This window comes from Arvicanthis niloticus, chromosome 6 (genome assembly GCF_011762505.2).
Source record: "Arvicanthis niloticus isolate mArvNil1 chromosome 6, mArvNil1.pat.X, whole genome shotgun sequence".
Classification (NCBI taxonomy): domain Eukaryota; kingdom Metazoa; phylum Chordata; class Mammalia; order Rodentia; family Muridae; genus Arvicanthis; species Arvicanthis niloticus.
The window spans coordinates 48,457,265-48,482,841 of NC_047663.1; the positions used below are offsets into that span (position 1 = coordinate 48,457,265).

Consider the following 25,577-nt stretch of genomic DNA (forward strand, 5'->3'; position numbering starts at 1 on the left):
TTTTTTTTTTTTTTTTTTTTAACTCAACAAAGGGCTTTTTATTGTTTTTAATTCACTTCCTAAGAAGTTAATTTTTATAAACACTCTTATGGAGTTTGTTCACTTGTGCTACATTCAAAACCAAAGCCAACCAAAGCTCTCAGCAACAGGTGACAGTGAGCATGCCTTCCTGGCTCTGCTGGGGACAATACGGCCAGCCACCCAACTCCAAGCCTGTCCCATGTGGGTCCCATCCACGAAGCTCCCCGACACCTTGCTATTTATTGGCTGGCATTTAACTTGCCTCCCATTCACTCTATAAAAGTATTCTTAGAGATAGGATTAGATAATTTGTTTTCAAGCCCTGGGTTATACTGGCTGCCTTAGTGCAGAGGAGTTGGGTTTAAATGGGAGCCCTTTGACAATGGGCTACCTGCTGCTCCTAGGTATAAGTTGACGTAGAAACTATATTACAGATGCATGTGCCAGTATGAGACATGCAAGTGTGCTGTATACAGCAGATGGGCACGCACACGCATGTGCACATGAAGGAGCAATGTACACCCATGGGCACAGAGATACAGTGGGAACCAGCACTCCCACCCAGCCTCTCTCTTTTCTAGTCTAGCCCTCCTGCATTCTAAAACCAAGTGGGCAGCCAGGATCTCTCATGGGAGGCTTTCAGAGAGGGCTACCTGAGTCCTGCTCATCTCCCTTTGGGGACCAATCCCTATGAGCGTTATCAGTAAACATTAGGATAGCCAGGCGACCACAAAATCCAGAGAGCCGATGTCTGTTCTGGAAGGGCAGTGTCCACGCGTGTCCCAGCTGTGCAGCTCTGAACTGTGTGGGCTGACTGTCTGATGTCCTGTACTGAAGCAACTGGCAGAAGGGCCAGCTGCCTGACAGGGAGTGCATATTGTACAGTCGCTCGTCTGGCTGGGCCTCCCACCTGGACAGTTTATCTTTCATTATAGGTGTGTGTTGAGTAAGCCAGCGTCGGCTCAGAACCTGGATCCCAGGTACTGCCACATTTGCAGGGTCACAGTTCTGAGAGTTGGTGGCCCTCCTTGTCACTCCTGGTGTTCTGAAACCTTCATTCTGGAGATCCATAAGAGAGGAAGGGAGGTTGGCAGGCAAGGTGCACTGCTCCAGACTCAGGCCTATGCTCTGAGCTGGATTCACTTCAGCCCTTTCTCTGGTGAGTGCCAAGTGTAAAACAGTCCATGAATTTCAGGTCCACGTGACTGCCAAACAGTGTCCCAGGAACTACCCGAAGCCAGAGGAAGATGCTCCCTACAACAGCTGCCCCCACCCAAGCCCTCAGGTAAAAGACAATGAAATTGGAATCTGGATTCTCCAAGATCAGTCTGCTCCCAGGAACATGTCATTAGCTGCAGCTTCCACGCTAGAGATCTGAGTACAGCAGCACTCAGCACCTTCCACACAGAGGTGAGGCAATCACCCCTGCTTGTGTGAGAGAGGCCACCAATCCCTACCGGAGTTCTCTGAGACGCAGCCCACCAGGTCTTCACCTGCCATTTTGGTCTCTTGCCTTCTGCCCTGGGCCTCACCAGCCAGTCAGGTAGGGTTTCTAATTTTCCCACCCCCGCAAGATGGATCAGAACAGAAAGAACCAACCGGGACCCCTGAGCCCCAAATGACTCCAATCCTGTCCCTGGATGTGCCTGTGCGCAGGTCATGCAGCACAATGGGTGAGGGGGGCCAGGAGAGGGGCTGCAGTCCCCAGCCCCCTGCCTGCAGGGGCGACTATTGCATGAGGGCGGTGGGCCTCTGGAGGTGCGGAATGAACATGCTGCCGATGGCCCTGGGCACATGCAGGGACTCAGGATGCAGCCTCATCTTCCTGGACTCCGGGAAGCTCTGGGCTTTTACCCCCTTCTCCGCATCCTTCTTTCCTGTTAGGAAACACCAGGGGCAGAGGGATCCCAGGAGTCAGAATGCATCTGCAGGGGATTCTCACATACATTCGCATACGGTTGACTCTCCCACAGCCTTTTCACATCCCCACTCCACACTAATCTCCCTAGGATCTGCCCCATCATGGCAGTCCTTCTTGCTACTTCCCCTGGCCCCACCTCAACTCACAACCCTTCTGTGGCTACCCACTGCTCTGGGATGGAATCTAAACCTCTCAGGAGTCTCTCCCCATCTCACCCAGATAACTTTCTTGTATTCCAGGAATATTGGCCAGGACAATGGTCTTTCATGTTGACCTTGACTGGCCCCCAGTGGGTTACAGGCTTTCACTCTGCGTTTTCTTTCATTCTGTGTGCCCTGTGTTTGCTCACAGGGCTGAGTTACCATCAGTCTTGGAATTCCACGATTCAACAGATCCCTGAATCTGATCACCCATCCCTGCTCCCAACCTTTGTTTTAAAAATATCTAATCAAAGGCTCAATCTCACTGAACTGGATTAACAATATCATAAAATGTAAAAAATGGAGTCTACCAAGGATCCCAAGGCCCTTGATGAGGTTAAACTGTACTTTATCCTTGTTTTTGATGTTCAGTTCTAGGGAACACACTGTAACTGTTCTTAACGATTGGCTGCTTCATTGTACCACCAGGGGGCACCAGGACACAAGCACTGAGCTGGAGCAGTCTCATTTACTGCACAATTGTGATGTCAGACTCTTGTCTCTACATACTCATCAACAAACTCCTTTTCACTCTCAGCTCTGTCTTAGTTCGTTTGTCAAATTCTATATGATCCCCTCCACCAGGAGCAACTCCAGCATCAGGGCCCTGATACCAACTACCTCAAAGAGGAATCAGGAAACGCAGAGATATCTCCCAGGTCTACCTCACTGTGTGGCCACTCCTTGTAAGGACAGGCCTGCACAACATCTATGCTCACCTCCCTGGGAAAGTGCCTTTACCACAGGGCAAGCCAAATGTACAGCCGTTCTCCCTGAGGTCCTTCACAACCAGAGAGGTACGCAACTGCGCTAGGACCATGATATTCTGGTTCACAATGTCTCACAGTTCTCTCTGAAGATCTGTACACAAACTCTAACTAGAAGGTGAATTTTACCGCAGCAGAAAAAGTGGAAGCCAGAATCAATGTTCAGAGAACTGCTTTTCTGATCTCTCCCAAAGTGGCGAACCCATACACATGGTCCAAAGTAGGGACCCCTTAGCAAACAAGGGTTCCTCTCCTCTAGCCTTGTCAGCTAGCTGGTCCACATGGACTCACTCGATGAACAAAACACTGGCTATGGATAACATGAGCCACTCAGGAGGGTATCAAATGCTCAGCCTGGGGCCAGGGAAAGTGATCAGAAGGGCCCCATTGCTCCATGGACACCAGCCTTCAATAAAGAGCAGTCCCAATTCTGTCTGTACATTGTGACTGCCACGGGCTGAGGGAAACACAGATTAGAAGCCAGAGAGTTGGGCTGGACCCAGTAGGAGATCATGACCATGGTAGGCTTCCAGAAAATAGATCTGTCCCAGTGAGGGCTGAGTGAAGTCTTCATCTCTTACAGTGTGTGCATATAGGGCATTAGGCCTAGACAAATGGGGCCCTGCTCTGAAACGTGGATATGTCCCTAAGCTCTAGGGACAGCTCCACACTAATACAAGTTGGGGACATGTCTTAGTGTCACTCCTCAGCCCAGGCCCAGGGAGCAGCCCACAGGCCTCAGCCCACTGTACTTACATCAGTAAGTTTCCTGGCGCAGACATGGATCTTTCTTCCCTGCGTGCTTGGGGATCAAATGGGTTTCCAAAGGAACGCTTTCTCAGCATAGACTTGACCAGGATCTGGGGAGGATAAGTCAATATGGAGACTAGGCCTGGCCAGCCAGGCCCAGCCTAGGCAAGCAGGTAGGTAGGTTCATGGGGTATGGTGTGGTCTAACCGACAGGTCAGAGCCTTGAGCCAAGTCTCCAGGCTTTTCGCTGTCATGCCTAGACACCAATGTGGTGCCTCAGGAAGAGCAGAAATTCACAGAATGTAGGCAAGGAAGGAACTGCTTCTTCTTGTCAAGCTCCTCCCCAAACCTCAGGTCTCTCCATTAGGCTGAATAAGGTGACATTATTCCAAAGACTCCAGTGGAGTAGGGGCTCCGATCACCCCTGTACTGTAAGTGACTGACCTGACGACCAACTGTTCCTTCAAAAGCCAAGAGCAGAGCAAGTCCCAAGCAGTAGCCACACCCTTCTAAGATGAGAGTTCCCACCCCCCACCCTCTTACCACAGTGGTCCAGCTGGGGATGAGCTTGACTGAATTCTTCACCTCTTCCTCAGTCACCTCCACAACACTGCAGTGTTCTTCCTCTGAAGGGAGGGGTTCCTCTCCATGTTTAGTCACCCAAGGGTGTAACTGTAGAGCCCAGAAGATAAAGAAGGGTTAGGGCCATTAATAAGGGTCATAACCCAGGGAAGGGCCAAACAGACATCAACCAGCTAAGGTCCCCAAGCATCCCCAGCATTGACCTTGAAGGGGTCCTCAACCCAGAAATGCCAAACCCAAACCCAACACACACGTCCCAGGGTAGGTCTGTACAGAAGGGGTCACAGACCTTGGCCCTGGACAAGGCCTCTAGTCTCCCACCTTGATATCTGACACCCCAATTCTTGTTTCAGGATTCTTGTCTAGCATCTTCAGGATCAGGTCTTTGAGTTCCTCACTGACCTCTGGCCTAGGCAGAGAAAAGGAAAGGGACCAGGACGCCACCATGAGCAAGGGTCCTTTTCTCCTTTCTCAAGACCAAGAATAATCCCAACCACATTCCTCAGATGGAAGGACAGGAGACCATCCATCTGCTCTGGCCCCTCCCAGGGATCAGTTTCCCCTTTCTGAGATGGGACCCTCACAGGGCAAATGCTCTGCCCTGTTCAGATACTCTCCCCAGGAGACAGTGGAGCTCCCATGATCCCCTCCATGAACAACTCACTCCTCAGGGAACACCACGGCCTCATTCTTGATCTTCCTGTGCAGGGCCAGGATGTACTCATCAATGAATGGGCACTGTGGGAAGAAGAGACAGACAGGATGTAGGCCTTGATCCACACTGTAGGGGGCCAGGGGTGGGAGGCAGTTTATGCCCCACCTCCATCCCAGCAGATGGGAAAGGCCCCATCTGTGTTCAGGGCACACAGCAAGGGCTCAGCAAATGTAACTGAGCAGATGAGTCACTGGAGAACTATGCTGGCTGCACCTGCCACCAGCAATAAAACTGCCTGCAGCAAAGCCTTGCTCTCCCAGGGCCTGGTGTTTTGGGTTCACTGAGATACCACCTGCCTTCTTAAGTGTGGTCACCAAGCCAAAGCACCTGTGGGCAGGGATCTTAATCATGTCAGGGTTAGGTGATGGCAAGACCCAGTGATGTGAAGAAATGATTGCATGGATGAAAGAATGAATGGCATCAAGAAAGGACAGAGCTCATCCTGGAGGAGAAGAGGTAATACCACTATCACCTCTTGGATACTTCCTGTCCCAGGACAACAAATCAATCCCTCCTAGAGCAGAGAAAGAAAAACAAAAGGTCTCTCTTCCTCAGGCTTCTTGGCCCAGGTGGGGCTTCTCAAAATCCCTTTTGTCTAGGGACACAAAAAAAAGTTTCTGAGCGAACTGGTGGTGGCACAGCGGCTAAGGCAGCCGCCTGCAGAGGGCGCTCTGTCCTCTGCTCTCTCGAATTCCGCTCTGTCCCGCGTCTCCGCCCCAGTCTCATGGGAAAAAAAAAAAAAAGTTTAAGCCAGGCGGTGGGGGCACACGCCTTTAATCCCAGCACTTGGGAGGCAGAGGCAGGCGGATTTCTGAGTTCGAGGCCAGCCTGGTCTACAGAGTGAGTTCCAGGACAGCCAGGGCTATACAGAGAAACCCTGTCTCGAAAAAAACAAAAAAACAAAAAAAAAAAACCCCAAAACCATAGAGTTTCGCAGGTCCTTCAGGACTCACCTTCCCATAGACAAAGCAATACAGCGTGACTCCAGTGGCCCATACATCCAAGGCCTAAAAAGAAACAAGCCCGCATCAGTAAATATGATCACTCCCACCGCCACATCACCTCACCCATCTTTATTAGGCTGTGGAAGAGGCTTGCAGGGACATTCCTTCCGCAGGCAGGCACCAATCAGCAAACACTCCCTGAGGCTTGATCTGTGCTGGGCCCTGTGCTAAGCACAGGGGAGATGCCAAGGATGACCAGAACAGAGCTGTAACATTCCTGGGATTTGGGCTTTCTAGGGACAGGCCCAGAACAGACAGTTTCTAACTCAGCAGGTTCCAAGCCTCATTCCATCCATGGGGTCATTTGCTGCCTCCATGACACAGATGTACTTCCAAAATAGCAGTATGTATTAGACTCTTGCTCAATAAGTAGCTCTAGGCTCAAGAGAGCCTCACTCCAGTTACTTTGCAACTGCTTCCAATGCCAGAGGCAACCCCTGCCCCTCCTTATCCCCATGCCCTCCCTCCAACAACTCTTCTCAGGCCCGGGTGGGGATCTCCATAGGATCCTCATGTGTGCAACCCCTGATACAGACAATCATCATCATCACCACCCATCCATCCACCCATTCATCCATCCCATCCATCCATCCATCCCATCCATCCATCCATCCACCCATCCATCCATCTCATCTATCCCATCCATCCCATCCATCCATCCATCCATCCATCCATCCCATCCATCCATCCATCCACCCATCCATCCATCTCATCTATCCCATCCATCCCATCCATCCATCCATCCATCCATCCCATCCATCCATCTCATCTATCCCATCCATCCCATCCATCCATCCATCCATCCATCCATCCATCCCATCCATCCATCCATCCATCCATCCATCCATCCATCCTTCCAGGGAATACAAGACAAGACTGGTGTGTCCTGAGACATCAGTCTGCTTTCAAATCATTAAGGTCAGAATGACAGAGAGAGGCCAAGAAGCTGGAGGGCGGGGGAACACAGGATAGTGTGTTTGTAAACCAACACTTGAGATGTAGCTACTGGAGAATCACTAGTTCAGGGTCATTCTCAGCTACACAGAAAGTTCTAAAGCAGATGAGATATTTGACACCCTGTCCCCACCCCTCACCCCAGAAAAAGGGTGGAGAGAGAAACATCTTCAGTTCAGAGAACTCTAAGGAAGTATGAGAAGTGACCCTGATGGATCTCCAGAATTAAAAAAGAAAGAAAAGAAAAGAAAGGGCGATTAGGCAAGCTGAGGACATTTTAATACCATTTTATAACAATTCACATGTATGCAGCACATTACAGAACAGTCTCATCAGTGATAAGTTCCCAGCCTTGGTCACTGTACTGAGGTTATGTAAGACAATGTCCTCGTTCTTTGGAAAGCCACTAAAGTACATAGTGATAAACAGACACACTGTCTCAAAATAAACTTCTGAATGATTCAGAAAAATGTAATAGAAATATTCAGAAGCATAAAGACAATGCAAAACCAAATGTAGCAGGCTGGATCAGGGTAAAAGGCTGGAGAGATGGCTCAGTGGCTAAGAGCACTGGTTGCTCTTCCAGAGAATGTGGGTCTGGTTCCCAGCACCCACATGGTGGCTCACAGCACTCTGTAACTTCAACTCCAGGGGATTCAGCACTCTTTCTGGCCAGGCACACAGCCGATACACTGACATACATGCAAGCCAAACACCCACAGCATAAAATAAAATACTGATTTTTTAAAGATACACAGGGTTCCTTTATATCTACCATTCTTATAACTTTTCAGTAAATTTAGAATTATAGAAAAATAAAAAAATCCTTTTTGAATTTGTTTGCAGCATCAGGGAACGAACCCCAGCACACATGTGCCAACCAAATGTTCTACCACTGAGCTATGTGCCCAGCTTCAAATAAAAGAGTTGAAAAACTAATTTAAACCCTTGGCCTCTGCTTGAACTCCAAGGCTTGAACCCACACTGCCCAGCTACCTCTTCCCCTTCCCTGTATGGCAGCATGCAGTGATGCTGCAGTAAGCACCAGGCAGTGAGGGCGGCATCCACACTGCTGCAGTGCCCTTAGGAAACCTGCCTATCACTTCAGCAAAGTGGAAGCATGCAATCCCTGCAAACCAGGCACCTCTATGATGATGACACTGGAAAACTGTGAGACCAAAGAACAATCTCTCTCTCTCTCCTCTTTCTCGCTCTCTTTCTCTCTCTCTTGCTTTCTCTCTCACTCTCTCTTGCTCTATCTCACTCTCTCTCTCTCTTTCTCCTATGTGTTGTAAGTAAGCTCACAGTTTTGTGTTGGGCTGCATTCATAACCACCTCTGGCCACATAAGAGTCTAAGCCCCAACCAGTCTTATGCCTCTCAGTCCTCTTGCACATTCCTAGATTCTGCCTCCGGCTCAGATTCTCATGGGTCAGTCTAGACCCTGCCATGTCCAGGACCTGAGGAAACCTCCATGCTCCTCTGACCATGGCTCTCAGCTCTCATCACCAGGTGGAAGGATATGAATGGGACTGTCTTGGTTCTGCCTGTACCACAGCCCGGCACAGAGCCCCACATAGAACAAGCAGCAGTAGGAGATACAAGTGAGATTGTAACCACTTGCTAGAAATCAGAGGAGCTCCAGATGGGGTTGGGCTCCAGGAAAAAGGCAGGCATATCACTATTAGACACAAGAAGCCTAGAGCCCTCAGCTTGCAAAGTCACCCTCACCCCCACCCCCACTGCAAGATGTTCTACCCCTCCACCCAAATCCCACCCTAGCCCATGCCCTGGGAATCACCTTCCCACTGAAGCTCTGGCCGGAATCAGAAATGGCCTCTGGGGCCATGAATGCCGGGGTCCCTGCCGTACTAGACAGCTGAGCGTCATTCCCCTCAAACTGGTTGCTGACACCAAAGTCGGCGATCTTCACGTGCCCATCATCCCCAAGGAGCAGATTGGATGGCTTGATGTCCCTGTGGACAATCTTCTGACAGTGCACTGCAAAGAGAAGCTGTTGATATGCAAGCCTGAGGGATCGCTGCCCAGGGCCTTCCCCTGCCTTGGCCCAGCCTAAGAAGCAAGCTGTTGCACCCCAGCTCATGTCTGTTCGTGTTATGAAAGAACCTCAGAAGATGGCATTGGGGCCACCTGCTCCATAATGTAATTGAAGACACTGAGGGGAATCTTGGGAGTCTTTGGACTCCAAGTCCAGTACTCTTCCCTCAGCAAACAAGACATTTCCTGCTGAGGAGGGAAGTCACAGGAGAATACAGGGGAGAATTTCTCCATAAGTCCTTCCCACATCAGTGCCATCTGCAGGCCCAAACAGCATCAAAGCCCACAGCCTCAACCAGGGAATCCTTGCTTCCAGGGCTGATGCTTGGCTTGTGGGAGGCTGTATTGTGCTGCAGACACACAGTACTGCCTCAGCCTAGGGATCTGAATAATAGGGTTTCAGAGAAGGAGACACCAGGCCTTAGTCGGCACCACCAGGATGACTGGGGTGAAGGTCATACATCTCCAGCAGAATGAAACCAGAGTCAGTAACAGTGCAGAACACTGGGAGCCTGCTTTGTCTCCAGGGTCTCGCCCTGCCAGAAAGGGACACTAATCTGACATTCCTATCAGAGCGAGGAAGGCCCAACTGATGCACATTTGACCATAGAATATAGTCTTTAATTCTTTTCTCAATTCTAGGCTTGCCCCTGAACTCAGGCCCTGTACACACTTAGATGTCCAACAGATAACAGTATCAATATGCATCTGGGTATTGGACACCTGTCTATAAGCCCCACCAGCAAAAGAGAAACTCCTATTCTGCCAGGTAGACTGATACATGCCTGTAATCTCAATTGAGTCAGGAGGACTGCAAATTCTAGACCATCCTGAGCTATATAGCAATACCCTTTCTCAAACACGAAAAGGAAAAAAGAAACTCCACATTTCCCTCCACATTACTGCTCTCTGACCCTAAAGCCCCGTTTTCAAAAAATTCTCAAAACCACTTTAGCTCCTCCTCTTCTCGACCTCAGAGCAGGCAACCAATGGAACCTAAGGTGAAAATAGCCCAAGCTGGGTATAGTGGTACACACCGCCTGTCATCCACCATAATCTGAGAAATTTAAAAGACTGCAGGAGATGAGAAGATTGGGGCCAGCCTGGGCTACATAGTAACACCTGAGTTTAAAAGAAAAAAAATATGCCTGTGCATGAGTATGTGCCTGAGTGTGTGTGTGTGTGTGTGTGTGTGTGTGTGTGTTGCATCTCAAGTGTCTATCTTACTATACCTGCATCCATCATCTGGGCCTTTCTGACCAGCCCCGGCTATCCCTCCACAAGACCAGAATCACAAGTCTTTGGGGGCACAAATGCCTCCCTCATCCACCGCTCCAGCTCCTGGTGCTAACACTTACCCCAGAGATGCTCTTTATCAGCATCAGTTGGGTCCTGCGGAGGCTGTAACCTAGAACCCTAGATTAGCGTGTATCTGAAGTGGGGTTAGGAGATGGCAGACGGGCCGTCAGCAGAGGAGAAGAATTCAGAAAAGGAAGGTAGTGCAGCCCAGCCCTGGAAGGGCTGTTCCTGCCCAGTGCTTACTGGACCAGCAGACCAAGAATAAAACATATGCCTCCTTCCTGCACTATGGGCTCTTACTGGAGTCTACATGTTAAACACTTGTCTGTGTGCTTCAGATTACCTACATGTACAAAGACAGAGTTAATCTGGAGACACGAGAGGGCCTCGGCAACATAAAGATGTCCCATGTCACTGTGGGTTACGACTCTGCTAGGGAGGGAGAATTCACTCACAACAGGTCCAGATGTCAGAAAGATGGGCAGCACCCCATTTCGCGACTCAGGCCAGAACCCTAGGTCTCTGAGGGCCCTCCTCTCCCTAGACCAGTCAGTCTCCCCATGCCAGCCACCCTACCTCCTCCCCACCCTACTGCTACTGCTCTAATCCGACCTCACCATCTGTCACTTGAGCTGTGGAAATAGCCTACCCCTGGCCAGCTGGCTGCCTCTCACACCCCATCCAGCCACCACACAGCTGTCAGGCAGCGCTTTCTAAGAAGCAAATCCCGTCAGGCCTTCCTCTGCTCGGAGTCCTCATAATACTGACAGGATTCAGTCAGAAAGTCTTCCTCAGCGATGATTCTAGGTCTTGCGATATGGCCTGGACAATGATCCAGCACCATTGCTCGTTAGCCACCAGGCCATGCCACTTGGATGCACCATCCCGACGTAACAGCCCCACTCCTCTCTTGCCTCTGCCTGACAATCTCTCCTACTACCAGCCCTCATAGCTGGCCAGTAAACTCCAACTCTTCAGGACCTGATCTCAGCCTCTTCCAGAAAGCCTGTGCGGCACCTGTGCTTCCGCAGCCCTGGCAGGCATCACTTGCCGCACAGAGCTCCCTCAGTCCATGACCATCATCTGTGCCCCAAGAAGGTGCACATAAGTGAGTGAAGTGAATGGATGAAATAAATACATAAGTGAACGTATTTCCTGGCACAGAAGCTATGCGCCCCTGAACTCTTGCTTTAGAGGTCCTTCCAGCTAAGCCTACCCCGCCATCGACACAGGCACGATGCCAGGACACACTCTTCCCTAAGCAGCTAGACACAAATCTCTTCCATCCCACATCTCCTGATGTTCTGCAGAGAGGAGAAGCTTGGACAGAACCCAGCGGAAAAGATCGGGACAGAAAAACCTCGCAGAGCCACACAGTGGTGAATGCAAAGCACAGCGAAGAATCTAGCGCATGCCCAGTGAAGTCCACTAGGTCCTCCCACAGCTCCCTGCCCCTTTCTCCACTAAAGCTGATTGGTAGACCAGCGCTGACTGACAGAGGGGCTCAATGGCTGTTTAGCTTGGGCACAGCCAGCTCCTATGTCCTCCAGATCCAGTCCCCGTGGACAGGCAGTCTTACTCACAGTACTCGAGACCCAGAATGATGTCCCGGAGGTAGAGGCGAGCTTGCTCCTCTGGGAAGGGCTTGTCGCAGGGCACTTCCATGACTGGCCTGTGAGAAAGAAGAGAGGACTGTTGAATGGAATCAGAAGTACGGAAGGCTGCAAGGACTGGGGAACAGGGGCCCTCTTCGGATCCTGGTGCTCATGGGTTCATACCCAGAACTCAAGATACTAGCTTCTCCCATATGCCAAAAAAGTTGTGCCCTATCTATCCCCTTTCAATCATAATTTCAAGGCAAATTTATCTCCCTTTCCACTGGCATGTAGCTCTTGCAAGAATTAAGTTTAACCAAGTAATTTCAAAGGTGCCATTTAAACCAGTGGCTCTAAACCTGTGGACCCAGACTCAAGGGTCAAGAAGTCAATCAAGTGAGTCTGTTTTTCCTTGTCTAATGAAATACAATGTTTCAGAATGTATAACGTGATAAGATAGGTATAGAGAGTATTTCAAATTATCAGTTACAGGCATGGGCAGGTATACAAACTTACATTTTTTAAAACTAGTATGGTAGAGCACACTTTTAACCCCAGCATCCAGGAGGCAGGGTCAGGAGAATCTCTGCGCCTTTAAGGCCAGTCTAGCTGACACAGCAAGTTCTAAACAGTCAGAGCTACATAGTGAGAGCCTGTCTCAAAACAAAACAAAAAAATAAAAGACAGCCTGGTATTGCAGCAAGTGCCTATAATCCCAGCACTTCAGAGGCCAATGCAGGAGAATCACCATGAGTTCAAATGAAGTCAAGTCAACTTAGTGAGGTCCTGTCTCCAAAAAAATAACCATATACTTGTTGTTGTTGTTGTTGTTGTTGTTGTTGTGGTGGTGGTGGTGGTGGTGGTGGTGGTGGTGGTGGTGGTGGTGAGACAGAATCTAACATAGCCCAGGCTGGCCTGAAACTCAGTATGTAGCTAAGGATGACCTTGAACTTCTGGAGTTCTAGTTCTCTTAGCTCCACCTCCTGATTACAGGTATTAGCTACCATCCTTGGTTTTATGCAGTGCTAGGGACTGACCCCTTGGCGTGGTGCATGTTAGGTAAGCACTCTACCAGCTCAGCTGCAGGCTCAGGCCCTAAACCTTCTCATTTTGAATGCAGGTTTTAAAAAAATGTAGTCTTTGGGGAAAGAATGGGCAGAGGGATAGTTCATAAGCTTCATCCAAGGCTCAGCAGTGAGGGGTTCAGTTCACCCCGCCCTGCATCCACTGTCCATGTCAGCTGCTCTACAAATATTCTCATATATCAAATAGGGCAGGCAGGCAGAGTTAGAACACCAGGCTTCATCAACAACTTGCTGTGTAACCTTGGGTAGGCTATGTACCTGCTCTGATCCTTGGCTTTCTCTCTGCCATAATCATGAGTTGGTAGTAAATCTCAAAGAACCCTCGGTGATTTAAATGCAAGTATGAGTCTTACATGAAAACATCCCTTCTCCCACTTCCATCCAAATATCTTCCTAGTTTGTCAAGGTCTGACTCAAAAAGCCCATCCCTCTCCCTGCCTGACTCCCCCAGCCTCCACAACCCTCAACAGCCTTCATTTGAACGGTCCCAGGTCTCTTATTTACCCCTGAGGCAAGAGTTCCCAAGAGCCGGTGTACAGCTCTGCTTTCTGTTGCACTAGCTGGCCCCTGGTCAGGGAGACAGAGGGAGGATAGGAGACCGGGGTTAGAAATGACCTGCCTGAACTCACCCCTTTCTCAGGAGGTCGAACACTGAAAGAAAAGAGAAGATAGGTATCATAAGGCTGTGGGCAGCCAGTGCCAATGTTCCTCCCTGTTCTGGAGAGGGGCAGGGGACAGGACAGGTGAGGTAGGCTCCCCATGGGGCTGCCTGACCGGATCCTCAGGTGCTGAGACTGTCAGCATGGACCCCTTTGCCAGGGAAGAACTGAAGCCTGAGAAGGGGCAGAAATGTTCCTAAAACTCTGGCCAAATACCCCTGACCAAAGCTTTGCTTTTTGATGCCTGAAGCCAGCTCTCCTCCCTTCCCCCCTACCCCCACCTGGCCTTTCTGTTATGGAGCAGAAACCCAGTGTCTTGCAAGTCCTGGGCGATCCCTAGAGCTTCACCTCCAGCCCTCCTATCTCATTCTCCAAATCTCCTCCTGGAAAAGCCCAAGTATCAATCAGGATAAAGACCTTAAATAATAGCATCCATATTAATAAGGGTAACCACAAATGTGCACTTTTCCTGACATCAACCCTATAAGATACATACATACCATCCTTACCTCATTTGATTATTTTGTTATTATAACTATCATTTTTGAAGGGCCGGATATTGAGCCCAGTTCTCCAAGTATGCCGGGCAAGTGCTCTACTGCCGAGTTACACTCCCAACCCTATTATCCCATCTTATAGGTGAGAAAACTGAGGCTGGATCCCCAGATTCACTGACTCAGCCAGCTTCTTGCACCTACTGAGTATAGAACCGTACTGACCCGGACTGGTCAGGGGCAGGGAGTGGGGCCAAGAAATAGTCACTAAACATAATTAATCTAGGTCTCGTTCTGCAGTGCTGCTCACGGGAATCCAGAGACTGAGAGTACAGAAAATCATGGCTACCCAAACTTTCTGTGTGTCCCTGGGGAGCCCTCATTGGGACCAGCCCTAGGCGAACAGCTGTGGGAATGAACTGGGTCACTCACCCAAATAGAGATTGTCTTCAGCAGGGTCATCCAGGACCTGGCCAGAGGGAGCAGACACAGGCACAGGGTTTGAGGAGGAATAGAGTTGGGGAACCCAGGCCTCCTGTCCTTTTCTAACCCAAGACCCCTACTGTGCCCTGCAGCCACCCTGGATACAGAGCAGGAACTGTACAGGTACCAACAGAGGGGCCTCAGTATCACTGACCTCCCCATCAGTCCTCCCTCCATGTAACAACCCCTGCCCCTAGAGAAGGGATTCATAGTTACCTCCAGGGCTGCCCCTCACCCTAAGCAAAAACACCCTGGACCAGCCTGGACTGCCTTAATACCTCCACAGTCCCATCCAAGGATGGTCTGCCCCCAGTGCCTTACTCACTTGCTCCCTAGGCCCTGGTAGGCGGAGCGCCCACCCCACCCACCCACTCACCCACCCACCAAGCTCCAGTACCCTTGCCACCCCTCCTACCTCGATCAATTTGACTACATTCACATGGTCCAGCTTCTTTAGAATGGCAATCTCCTGGTACACACGCTCCAGGGGCAGCAGCTGTTTGGCTGGCCCTCCCTGGGCAGTTTGGGATCCTCTGGGGGGAGGACGGCCTGTGACCAAAAAGCGAGTCAGGGCGCTGGCCCTGGAGAAAGACCCTCACGAGACTGAGATGGAGTTCCAGTTCACCAAGCCTAGTCCATCCCCAGGCCTTTGCTCCTGTTTCCTACCCCCAACCTCCACTCCTAAACAGTAGTTAGGGACCATTCCCTCCTCCTCTGCCCCCGGCCTAGGAGCTCCCAAGGTCAAGGCATACATACGAGGAAAGCCATACTGCTTCAGTAACTTCTTTTTGGAAAGAACTTTCATTGCCTGTAGAGAAAGGAACAGAAATATCACATGTGTGCAGCCACCAGGGGCTAGAAAAGGCCAGTCTTGTGGGGACTGTGGTCAGGTATATGTCTGCTAAGCCATATGCATATGTATACTAAGCCAAGCCTAGGCCTTCCTCCTGTCCTCTCTTCAGGGGAAGCCAGGCTCTGCTTACAAACCCCAAGAAACAGAAAGTTTATTCTCTCAGCACACCCCAGGAACAGGAAGCTCCCCCTAAGAGGTAGTCCTAGCCCCTTACCCCAGCACTTCTCCCTACTCTCTGGGCTTCTGGGGCCTGACCTGGACAACACCCATTCCCAGCCCAGACTCACATAGTGTCTGTCTTCACTTTCGTTGTAGGCCAACCTCACCACACCATAGGCACCCTGCAGAGAGCCATCGGTCAGCCCCCCCAAAACAGCCACATTCTCAACAGCTCTGGTCCCAGCCTCTGCACCCCAACTCCACCCTATCTCCCACCACCTAGTTCTGGGGCTCACATTTCCAACTGATGAGAAGGAAACTCCTGTGCCCGGGGAACTACCCACCCCTGCCTCACAGCTCCATGCTGCCTCTTGTCTCCCCTAGTCTCCATTAAGAACCTTGGGAGTCAGGAATCAGAAGTTATCCTGCCCTTCTCCGATGATCTCCCAGTCAGGCTGGGTACTCCTGGCTCTGCTCCCCAGTCCCATCAGAGGGAAAGAAGGATGCTCAGAGAAGACTCTGCAGCACCGCCCCCACGCCCTTCCTGCCCAGGTCCTACCTTGCCAATCTCACTCTGCAGCTTGTACTGGTTCAGTTGCACACAGTCCTGGGGGAGAGGGAAGCATGGAGAACAGCTCACTCATATGCAACAGTGCTCCCATCTAGGGACACTGTTCAGGGCCCAGGCTCTACTTCCCAGACCCGAAGCTCACCAGCCTTTCAACTTTGGATGGGGAAGATTGGAGGGTAGCCATGGCCACCACAAGAGACAAGAACCCTCCGGTGATATGTGAAAGATGATATGATGGGTGAAGCTATGGCTATGCTGTGTTCCCATCAGAACCCAAGTTCACATTCAGATCCAAGCTTATCTATGAAAGACCAGGAACTGGAAGCACACTGCGGTTTCTAAGACAGAGTAGTCTCTCAGAGACACGATCAGGGCTCAAGCTTGGGTTAGGGGTAGAGACATACATGATCTGTTTTAAAGCTTTCTACAAAGGCTTCTTAGGAACAAGAGAGGGCCCTATGCCTGGGCTGAGGGTGGGAAGAAGACAGGAGGTAGCCCTTGATTCAGATGGCCTGTTCCCTGGGTTGGGAGAAGCCCTGCTGTTAGGTAGTAAGCTTCTCAGTGAGCTCTAAAGGTATGCAAACCAAAGAGAGCTAAGCATCTGGTTATATATGGTGGGTGAAAACCCAGGCTTTCCAACAGGTCCATGACAACTTCCACCTCACCAACCTCTGTGTCTGAGATGGCCACATGGTGGGACTCAATGGTGGGTCTCCGCCAGGCCCGAGGAGAGATGTGACTGGCAGGTCCTGTAGAGTAAGGCCCAACCTGGGCTTCCAGACAGCTTCCAGCTGCTCGTTCCTGCAGGGAGAACTTTCTAGCTGAGAGGCTGGGACGCACTGGAGTGGGTCTTGAAGCACTGCCAGGGATCACAGAGGCAGCTCTGGCCCGGGGTGGAGGGTCCACACCATTCCTGGCAGGCTCTGGGCCCTCATCTGCCTCTTCCAAGTGGGCCACATTGATGGCTGCCACCCGATCTACCAGCTCTGCTCGAGGGTCTTGGCAGCAGACGGCTGGGCCGCTCTCCATCACTTCAGTCAGCAGATATTCTGTAGAACCTTGCTGGGAACCATGAAATAGGAGAGAGCGTCACTCCTGGCCAGGCAAGTGGATTGGGTCTAGATCCTTTTCCTTCTATAGCCACAGTGCTATAGACCTACCTCCCAGGTGTTCCCTTGACTCGGCTTACTGGCACCCAGGAGCTCACCTAGCTCTGCTGCATGCCCTCAGTGTCCTGCCCATAACACAGGCACAGTTTCTTCTGTTCTGATGGCTACATAGAAAGGGGCAACAAAACTGATTCTGCAGTGAGGACAGACAGATGTGGAGAAGGCCTGGAAGCCTAGCCACACACTAAGGCACGGAGTCCCAGGTCAATTCAATTCCAACTATACAGGCTGCCCCGTGGCTCATCAGTCGATGCCCTTGCTGACAGAGCATTCCAGTACAGCCCATAGAAACAGGCAGGGCACTGGAGCTGCAGACCCAGACACCTCCTCCAGGAATGCCTCCTAAATGTCCCAGACCTTCACTGCAGTCCCTCTCATTTTTAAGAGCATTTCCTAAAGTCTCTGGCTTCTATCATCTCTCACTATCTTCAAGACCCCAAGGTAAATCTGGTCATTCACCTCTCTGCCTTGGTAGAGCTGCCAGCCCAGGAGAGGGTACTCTAGGGAAGGGGCCACCTTGGGGACTGCCACACAAGACACTAGTGCAGTTTCTTTATTTCTCCTGTTTTGTTTTTCCAGCCTGCCCATGTGACCAAATGTCCCTTACAGTTGCTCTGCTGGGGCCAAGGTGCTCCTGGGGCTGTCTTCACACATTCTTCCCATTTACTGCTTCCTGGGTCCCCAGCCTGCTCAAAACCCTACCAGTAGCCCCGGCTTGAGCCTCAGTCCCTAGCCTCAGCCCCGCCATCACCCTTAACTACACACTGGTCCTGGCAGAACCTTGTCTGACTCTCAGACCAAGACCTCCATCTCCACCACAGCCCACATGCTGGCTCCACCCCCACCCGAAGCTCCCTCCTTACTGGGCCTCATTCTGCAACTTCTCAGAAAAGGAAGTAAGTGGACTCCAGAACCCCTGCCCTTCCGGTTTGTTGGTGACTTCCTCTATCCTGACTGCAACTCAGAGAACACAGGCCCCATGGGTGCCATGCTCACTCTACCTTTGGCTTCTCATCCTTTGCTGTAAATGAAGGCACGGGTAGTAGGGCCAGCTGGAATGCCATAGCCACTGGTAGGAAGCCACCTCTGCTGACAACCTACACAGCTCTGGGGCAAGCCAGGCTCCCCTCTGTACTGTGGATGCTATGTCTACCTAGCTGCCTGGCTACTGTCAGGCTTGGAGGTAGACTGTAATAGGGCAAAGGTCAGAGCCTCTACCTGGCTCCCCCACTGCTCCAATAGAGCTGCCAGCCCATGGGAGGGTACACTAGGAGAGGGAGTACCACCTTGGGGTCTGCCACACAAGACACTAGTGCAGTTTCTATATTCCTCCTGTTTTATTTTGTTTTTCCAGCCTGCCCATGTGACCAAATGTTACTCACATGTGCTGAGTGCTAGGAGCCAGGAGGCAGCAGAGGCAACAGAGCTGCTGCTAGAACGAAGAAAGGAAGAGGGTGGGGAGACTTGTGTGGCTGGAGCTCTGAGAGGCCTCCCTGGAAGAGGTGAGGAGGGTGAAGAGAGCTTCCTCCCTCTCTTCCATTCCCCATAGACTAGGCCTCCCCACCAGGTCCTAAGCCCTGAGACTAGTTCTTCAGTCTGCTTTGTCTCCATAAGATCACTTGTGTCCTCGGCAGCGCCTGGCACGTAGGAGCTTGATAAATATTTGCTGAATACAAGTGGTCACCATAGTGATCTCTGCAGCCCTGGTCCCATTAGATGGATGGGAAAGCACCCTCAGTGAGAAAAACCCAAGCAGCATCAGGCTGCAGACCATATCGGGATTGAGGATAGAGTCAGAAGTGAGCCTCCAGCAGAGAGAAGCCCCAGGCTGGCCTGTCCCATAACTTTTGCATATAATTTCCCTATGGCTACAACTCCTGAAAGGCCATCTTTCTTTAGCTCTCTTTCCCCTTTTCCTTAGACAGGGTGGGCTGGGGAGAATGGAGGGAGTGGGAGGAAGGAGCGTAAGGATGGGTCTAGGATCACACAGCAAGTGGGTGCAGAAGTCTTCCTAGTCTAGTCTAAGAACTACCTGCCTTGGCACCCAGGCTAGGGTGCCCAGGCTGCCTACCTCCTGGCTGTTACGGGTCAGGAGGGCAGATAATAGGGGTCAGGCATGTCTCATTGGTGAAATGGGCCACCACGAGGCAGGACCCATGTGGTTGTGAGGTGTAAAGAAGCTGATGCAGTTAGAGACACAGAACAGCGGTTGCTACTAACAAGCTCCAAACGACCGACCGAGTTGTGACTGCATGGGATGAGCTGGGGCCCAGATGGATGCGAGGGTGGCTGTGGGAGGAGGTTGTGAGAGCTGACGTCAGGCTCTCCATCCATCCCTCCCTCTCGCCTGGATCAAATTCAGGTGACTAAGCCTGGCTTGGCTGGAGAGAGGCAGTAGGGGAGGTCCAAAGTTTCTGCCCAGTGTCTTGGAGACAGGGCCTTGCATCTGGCCTGTGGCTGTGCTGTATGCATGGGCTTGTGTCTGACCAGGGAAGAAGAATATACTGGAGGAGGCTGGAAACTGGTGTGCCTGTGCTGTGGATCTGCACCTAGCAGCACAACTGTGCAGACAAAGAGCTCTCATTCTCATCTCATCTCATCTCATCTCATCTCATCTCTTCTTCTCCTTCTCCTTCTCCTTCTCCTCCTCCTCCTCCTCCTCCTCTTCCTCTTCCTCTTCCTCCTCCTCCTCCTCCTTCTCTTCTTCTTCTTCTTCTTCTTCTTCTTCTTCTTCTTCTTCTTCTTCTTCTTCTTCTTCCTCTCTCTCTCTCTCTCTCTCTCTCTCTCTCTCTCTCTCTCTCTCTCTCTCGGCTCCCCTTTTACCAGCTGATCATGTGCATTCTGTCCCTTTAGGCCTGCACATAGATATAGCCAGGGTCAGGGGAGCCAACTCCAGAGGTTAACTCCACAGAGTTATCTGTCCCACCAGCCTGAAACTGGTGGTGGTTTGTAAGGCTGGCCTAAGGGTCCACTTTTCCTCAGCAGCTCACCCAATGGGTCTTCTTAAGGCCCTACCCAAACTAAAGCCTTGAGAATGCTTTGTAGAAGGCTATTTAGCAGGCAAATAGGGGTCAAGTGGACAAACAGAAAGATGGATAAATAGGCTGAGACCCAGACCCAGTCCCAAGGCACAGCAAACACTCTTGTGGGCAAGGGATTCCTCCACTGGCCAAGAGAATAGCCCCAGCCACAGGTCCTGCCTCATTAGGTAAATCCTATTCTCCCAGATAGGAGCTGTGCTGCCTGGGTTAGGGCACTAAAGATGCACACATACATACATATATACATACATACATACAACACACAGGCACACACACACACACACACACACACACACACACACACACGGTTTGCTTCCTCTGAGCTCTAGACTGTCCTAGAACTCGCTTTGTGGACCAGGTTGGCCAGATCTGCCTGCATCTGCCTCCTGAGTTCTAGGACTAAAGGTATACACCACCCTGCTGCACTAGGACACTAAGCTTCTTGAAACATCAGTTTTCTCCCAGGTGAACCAGACAGATGGTTATAGTCCAGCCTTCTCTGTGAGCCTTAGCTGCAGACACGGAAGCAGTCTGTACCTGAGTAATATGTAGCTGGAATGTGTGTCCATTAGAAAGCAACTCAGAGTGAGCCCCACTCTACCAAACACGACCCACTTTAGGTACCTGGCTCCAGACTAGCTTGACTCAGGCTTCTCCTTCAAGCTGCACCCCACCCTCCAAATGTCAGCCACTCCCAAGTACACAGGCTCTTGGCTTCAGAAGCCCACTTCATCTGACCTCTTTCTGAGGACATGACCCATCCAGCTACGTCTTTTAACAGAGGCCAGAAGAAGAAAGAGCAAGAAGATCCTGCAGTCACCCACAGTGGTTCAAGCAGCCCTACAAACAGTAACTTCAGGGACCAGTGACTTCAGAGTTACATTACAATGTTCCAGAGTCAGGCTGAGCCAGGAACCAACTGCCATCCAGGCAGAGGATGAACAGCCCTGATGAGCAAAGGAACGGTCAGGGGGAAATGCAAGGAGGTAGTGGTCATGTGGGCTGCACATCAAAGCGGTCCTGACAGTCCTGACATCTCAGGGCCACTTCTCTGTAGCCTGCTTACGCTTCTGGCTAGGGTCTAATGTCTCTGGCGGTGGTGCCCTCTGCAGCTCCCCACCTTTGCCTGAGATGACTCAGTCCCCTTAAGGGAGACCCAGGAGTCTGGCGCCAAGTCATGCTCAAGGATGCATGCTGTGAGGATGGCCCTCCCACTACCTCCGGGGATCCCTAAACACCCAGGTGGGCTCACGCCTCCCCCACTGCCACTATTCTCAAGGCATCCCTTCAGCCCACCTGTGGAAACTGACAACTGTGGGCCTCTTTTTCTACACCAGCTCTGAGCCTCCACCCTCTTTCCAGAGATCTCCCCCTCCCTGTTTCTGGGCAGCTCAGCTTCATCAGGGACCTATCCAACTCAGCACCATACCTGTTCTGTTATTCATCCACTATTCCCATCACAGAGATGGAAACTCCATTTCCCCAGTTTTCATAGGGCCTGGGCCAGAAAGGCAAGACCCAAAGAGATTGTTTCCCCTCTCTCCCTCTCTCTCACCGCCCACCCCTCCACCTCCTCCAGTACTCACTCTCCACTCTGGCTGCATCCCACTACTTCAAGCTTTGCAAACTGCAGGCTCTGTGTCACCAGGCCTTTGCACAAGCTGCTCCTTCTGCCAGGAACACACCTCCCTTGGCTTCACTGCCTGAAGACCAGTTCAGACATCACCTCCTTTGAGAAGCCTCTTTGATCTCCCCCACTGCTGGCTGGCTGAGCTCACTAAGTTAAGCACTTTAAACAGCACAGACCTGGGGATAAAACAGCCAGGTTCTGACCTCCACTATCCTTTCACTACTTCTGGAGGTCTCCCTACCCCAGATTAATATCCCACCCTTCTCTCCACACCAGTTGCTAACAGGAGGATTTCTAACATGCAAATATGTTTGGAGTTTGCCTCTAGTGTGAATCTGGGGAACAGACAGACACACTGACTCCTGGCACCGCAAATCCAGAGTCATGTGTTTCTGCTACAACTATTCACCGGGTATCTGCTATATAGGTAGTAGGAGGTAAACCGGTAAACCCAAAAGACAAAGTCCCTGCTCTCACCATTTGCTTTCCAGTAGAGTCATGAAGCAACATGACTAATAAGAATGCTAACCAACAAATACATAATGGGTGCTGTGGGACGCCCTGGGAGGACAGCTACTGCAACAAGGCAGGAGTAAGATGTGGTGCAGAAAGGGCTTGTATGCCAGGCAAGCTCTAAGCAGCTTCAAAAAGAGAAAGGCAGTAGACAGCGTGGACCCTTGGAGAAGAGCAACTCCAGTCAGAGGGACTGACCTATATGTGCAAGTGCCATGAGGCGGGAAGGTGCTTGCTCTGTATGAAGACCAGCCCAACAGATGTAGCTGCAGTGGAAAGTTCCTTAATGAAGGTGTGCATCTGGAGAGAAGCTAAGGTTCGCTCACACTGGCCTCCGAGATGTTTTCCTGGAGAAGGTGACATTGTGACCACTAAGCAGGATTCCAAAGGGAGAAATGGGAGTTCATCCTGTGCCTAAGAGAGATCTCTTCCGAGCATGGTAGTGCGACTCCGGCTTGGTTTAGGGTTTGTGGACAGAAACCAAAGGCCTCCAACGCCAAAGGAGCCAAAGGAAAGAAGCAATTCAGTTGGATAAGGTTTAAAATAAGCCCCAGTCCTGGTGTGAGGACTGAGCGTGGGGAATCAAGGAGCAGGTAACTAGAACAGTCTGACCCACCGTGTATATTAGACGGAAGAGGCAGGGATGCGCAGAAGACCCAACCTCTTTCTTTTCCCTGGGATTTTCAAGGACACAGCTGTGCGCTTCTCTCACACCCTGAACCTGGCCAAGGCAAAGAGAGGCGCTCACTGGGACGCAGTCCTGGGACCCAAGGCATGTGACAGCAAGCTCTGCTCACTCTAACACCCTCAAGAAAGGCACACACCCCTTCCCTGACAGATGTAACCCTTGTCCTCGTGACCCGTGCTCACACACCACTCCATCCTGAAACGAATCCCCCACGTACCCAGGCACACTCTTGTGTCCACGTGACGCACGCACACCCGCCTCGAAACACCACACACAGCTCCCCGCGCACGTGTGCACCCTCGGAGCACCAGTCCTGTACCCACCAGACCCAGAAACCACAGCGCCGCCTCTGCCACCCTCACTCAGCCAGGGGACGACTGCGCAGCAGCTGAAGTCGCTCGCCGCATCCGTCCCATTCATCACCCCGCCCCCAGCTCTCCACGGAAGACTCACGGGAGGGCCGTGGGAGAAGCGCTCCGCTGAGATCCACACGTGGGTGCACCCGTCCAGGCCCACTCCGAATAGACACGGCCTCCACCCAGAGCCGGGGCCCAAGGCACCGCGCGCGGGGCTTCTATACAGTCCCGCAGACAGCAGCTGCGGAAGGGACGCAGGTGGCACCCGCATAGCTGGCTTAGACAGAGATGCAGGCTCGGGGAGCCACCCCGAGGACCTGGCCCTGCAGACACAGCGGGAATCGCTGCACACCAGGTTCCGGCAGCCCACGTAGACGCGGCCTCTCAGACCACCCCTCTACACCACGCTGGCTGCACAGGGCGGCTCAGCCGTCCGCGCCCCAGTTCCCAACTCCAAGTCCCGGCTGCTGACCCCTACCTAGGCACCTGGCGACAGTCTCTGCGATGGGCGCCAGGCTCGCTCCCGCTGTGCACGCCCCGCCCTGCCCGCCTCGCCGGGCTAGGATCGCCCGGCTCAACCCGCCGGCGCCGCAGCTCCTGGCTGCTCTCTCTCCCCCGCCCGCCGCCGCGCCGGCCCGCGATCATTGGCTGTGCCGTGCAGCGCCCCGCAGAGATGTCCAATCAGAGTCCGGTCCTCCCGCCCAGGGGTGGAGGGGGGCGGGTCTCGACGGGATCCGGAGGAGGCGGCTCGGGAGGGGCCCTGCGGATGGGCCCCGACGCGTCACGCCCCCGGCGCCCGCAGACAAGCAGGCTAGGGGAACCCGACGTCCCTCAGGCCACGTCGTGGGCCCCTCAGCCTGGCCTGAAGCGTACGACGCTTTTCCCGAGTCCTCAAGCCAGTGTCCTAGTCTGTAGAGGCAAAAGCATCCCTCCCTCCCTCGGGATGAGGCCCGGTGCGTACCAAGGAGAGGCTAGGCGGAGGCCCTGGGAGAAGGGCCTGGAGTTGAGTGTTCTCCTGGGGTTGGGGGAGGAAAGGAGGAGGGAGAGTCGTCAAGGGTGCTGAAGTGGGAAGGCACTCAGGTTTGGAGATGAGCAGAAGGCAACTGGCCCCTGGCTGGGTCAAGGGAATGGATGGAAAAGAGCCCTCCAGAGCCAAGTAGCCTTGATTGTGGTTATGCCTGGGGACTTCGGCCCTCACAGACTCTTTGTTCGGTCCTGCTATTAGTAGTCTATTGGAGGTCCCCCACATCACTGCTTTCCTCAAACCCAGACCCATGTTGCTATCTCCAACCTAGTCAGTCTCACCTGTGTCTCTGTCTCAAACAGGAGTCAGAAACCAGGAGTTACCTGTGTAGCAGGTTTTCTGACCCAACCGGTGTAGCACAAGAATCTGCCATGCTGCCTCTTAAGATCTCTAAAGCCTATCTCTCTCTCTTTCCACCTCCTGCCCCTCCCTGAACTCGACCTCCTCTTGATTTGTGCAGCAGCCCCTCCCCCACCCCAATCCAGTATCACTTCCTTTCTGGGACAAGCAGGACAGGCTTTATAAACACCAGACAGCTGCCTCCTAGGATCTTCCATTGCTCCCACTAGGTCCCCTCAAGCCCTCTGTAACTCACCCCTCACCACTGGCCTGCCTACGCCCCACTTGTCTTTTGGGACTCAGTTCAATGTCTCTGCTGCTAGGAAGCCTTCCCCATGACCTTCTGGATACCCAGCAGCCCTTTCTCAGTACTTCCCAGACCTCAGCACCTCGTCAACTAAGTCCCATCTGGACTAGGAACTCTTGAGAGCAAGGGTTGTGAATTCGTCCAGCACAGCCTGACCTCCTGATGAGTGCCCAGCATATATTTGTTGAATGAATAACTAATTGGCTCCAGCAACTGGAGGATTGGATCTGTGGATCTGTGGGTCGGGAGTTCAGGAAAGAGGTGGGCTACAGAGACATTTCCCCCCAGTTTTGAGGACTGAACCCAGGGCTTCCTGCATTCTAAGCAAGTGTGCTACCACT

The 25,577-nt window shown here is 52.0% G+C and overlaps 1 protein-coding gene across 13 annotated transcripts; it reads right to left on the reverse strand.

The window, feature by feature from the left end:
* Camkk1 (calcium/calmodulin dependent protein kinase kinase 1) lies at positions 1 to 24,190 on the reverse strand. 13 transcript variants are annotated; one of them, XM_076936367.1, is made up of 18 exons: positions 24,045 to 24,151; positions 23,139 to 23,243; positions 22,721 to 22,869; positions 16,839 to 17,227; positions 16,158 to 16,205; positions 15,727 to 15,780; positions 15,343 to 15,394; positions 15,002 to 15,135; positions 14,536 to 14,572; positions 13,580 to 13,667; positions 11,854 to 11,942; positions 8,715 to 8,914; positions 5,910 to 5,963; positions 4,906 to 4,979; positions 4,563 to 4,650; positions 4,203 to 4,331; positions 3,666 to 3,769; positions 1 to 1,898 (listed from the first exon to the last, which is right to left on the reverse strand). In XM_076936367.1, the coding sequence occupies exons 3-18, from the start codon at positions 22,737 to 22,739 to the stop codon at positions 1,826 to 1,828; spliced, it is 1,632 nt and encodes a 543-aa protein (XP_076792482.1). In that variant the 5' UTR covers positions 22,740 to 22,869; positions 23,139 to 23,243; positions 24,045 to 24,151; the 3' UTR covers positions 1 to 1,825. The 13 variants fall into 13 exon arrangements, with proteins under 13 accessions (XP_076792482.1, XP_076792481.1, XP_076792485.1 ...); XM_076936366.1 differs by lacking the exon at positions 24,045 to 24,151 and adding an exon at positions 23,664 to 23,807; XM_076936370.1 differs by lacking the exon at positions 24,045 to 24,151 and adding an exon at positions 23,664 to 23,807 and having other exon boundaries at positions 16,839 to 17,231.
* Positions 24,191 to 25,577: the final 1,387 nt, after the last annotated feature.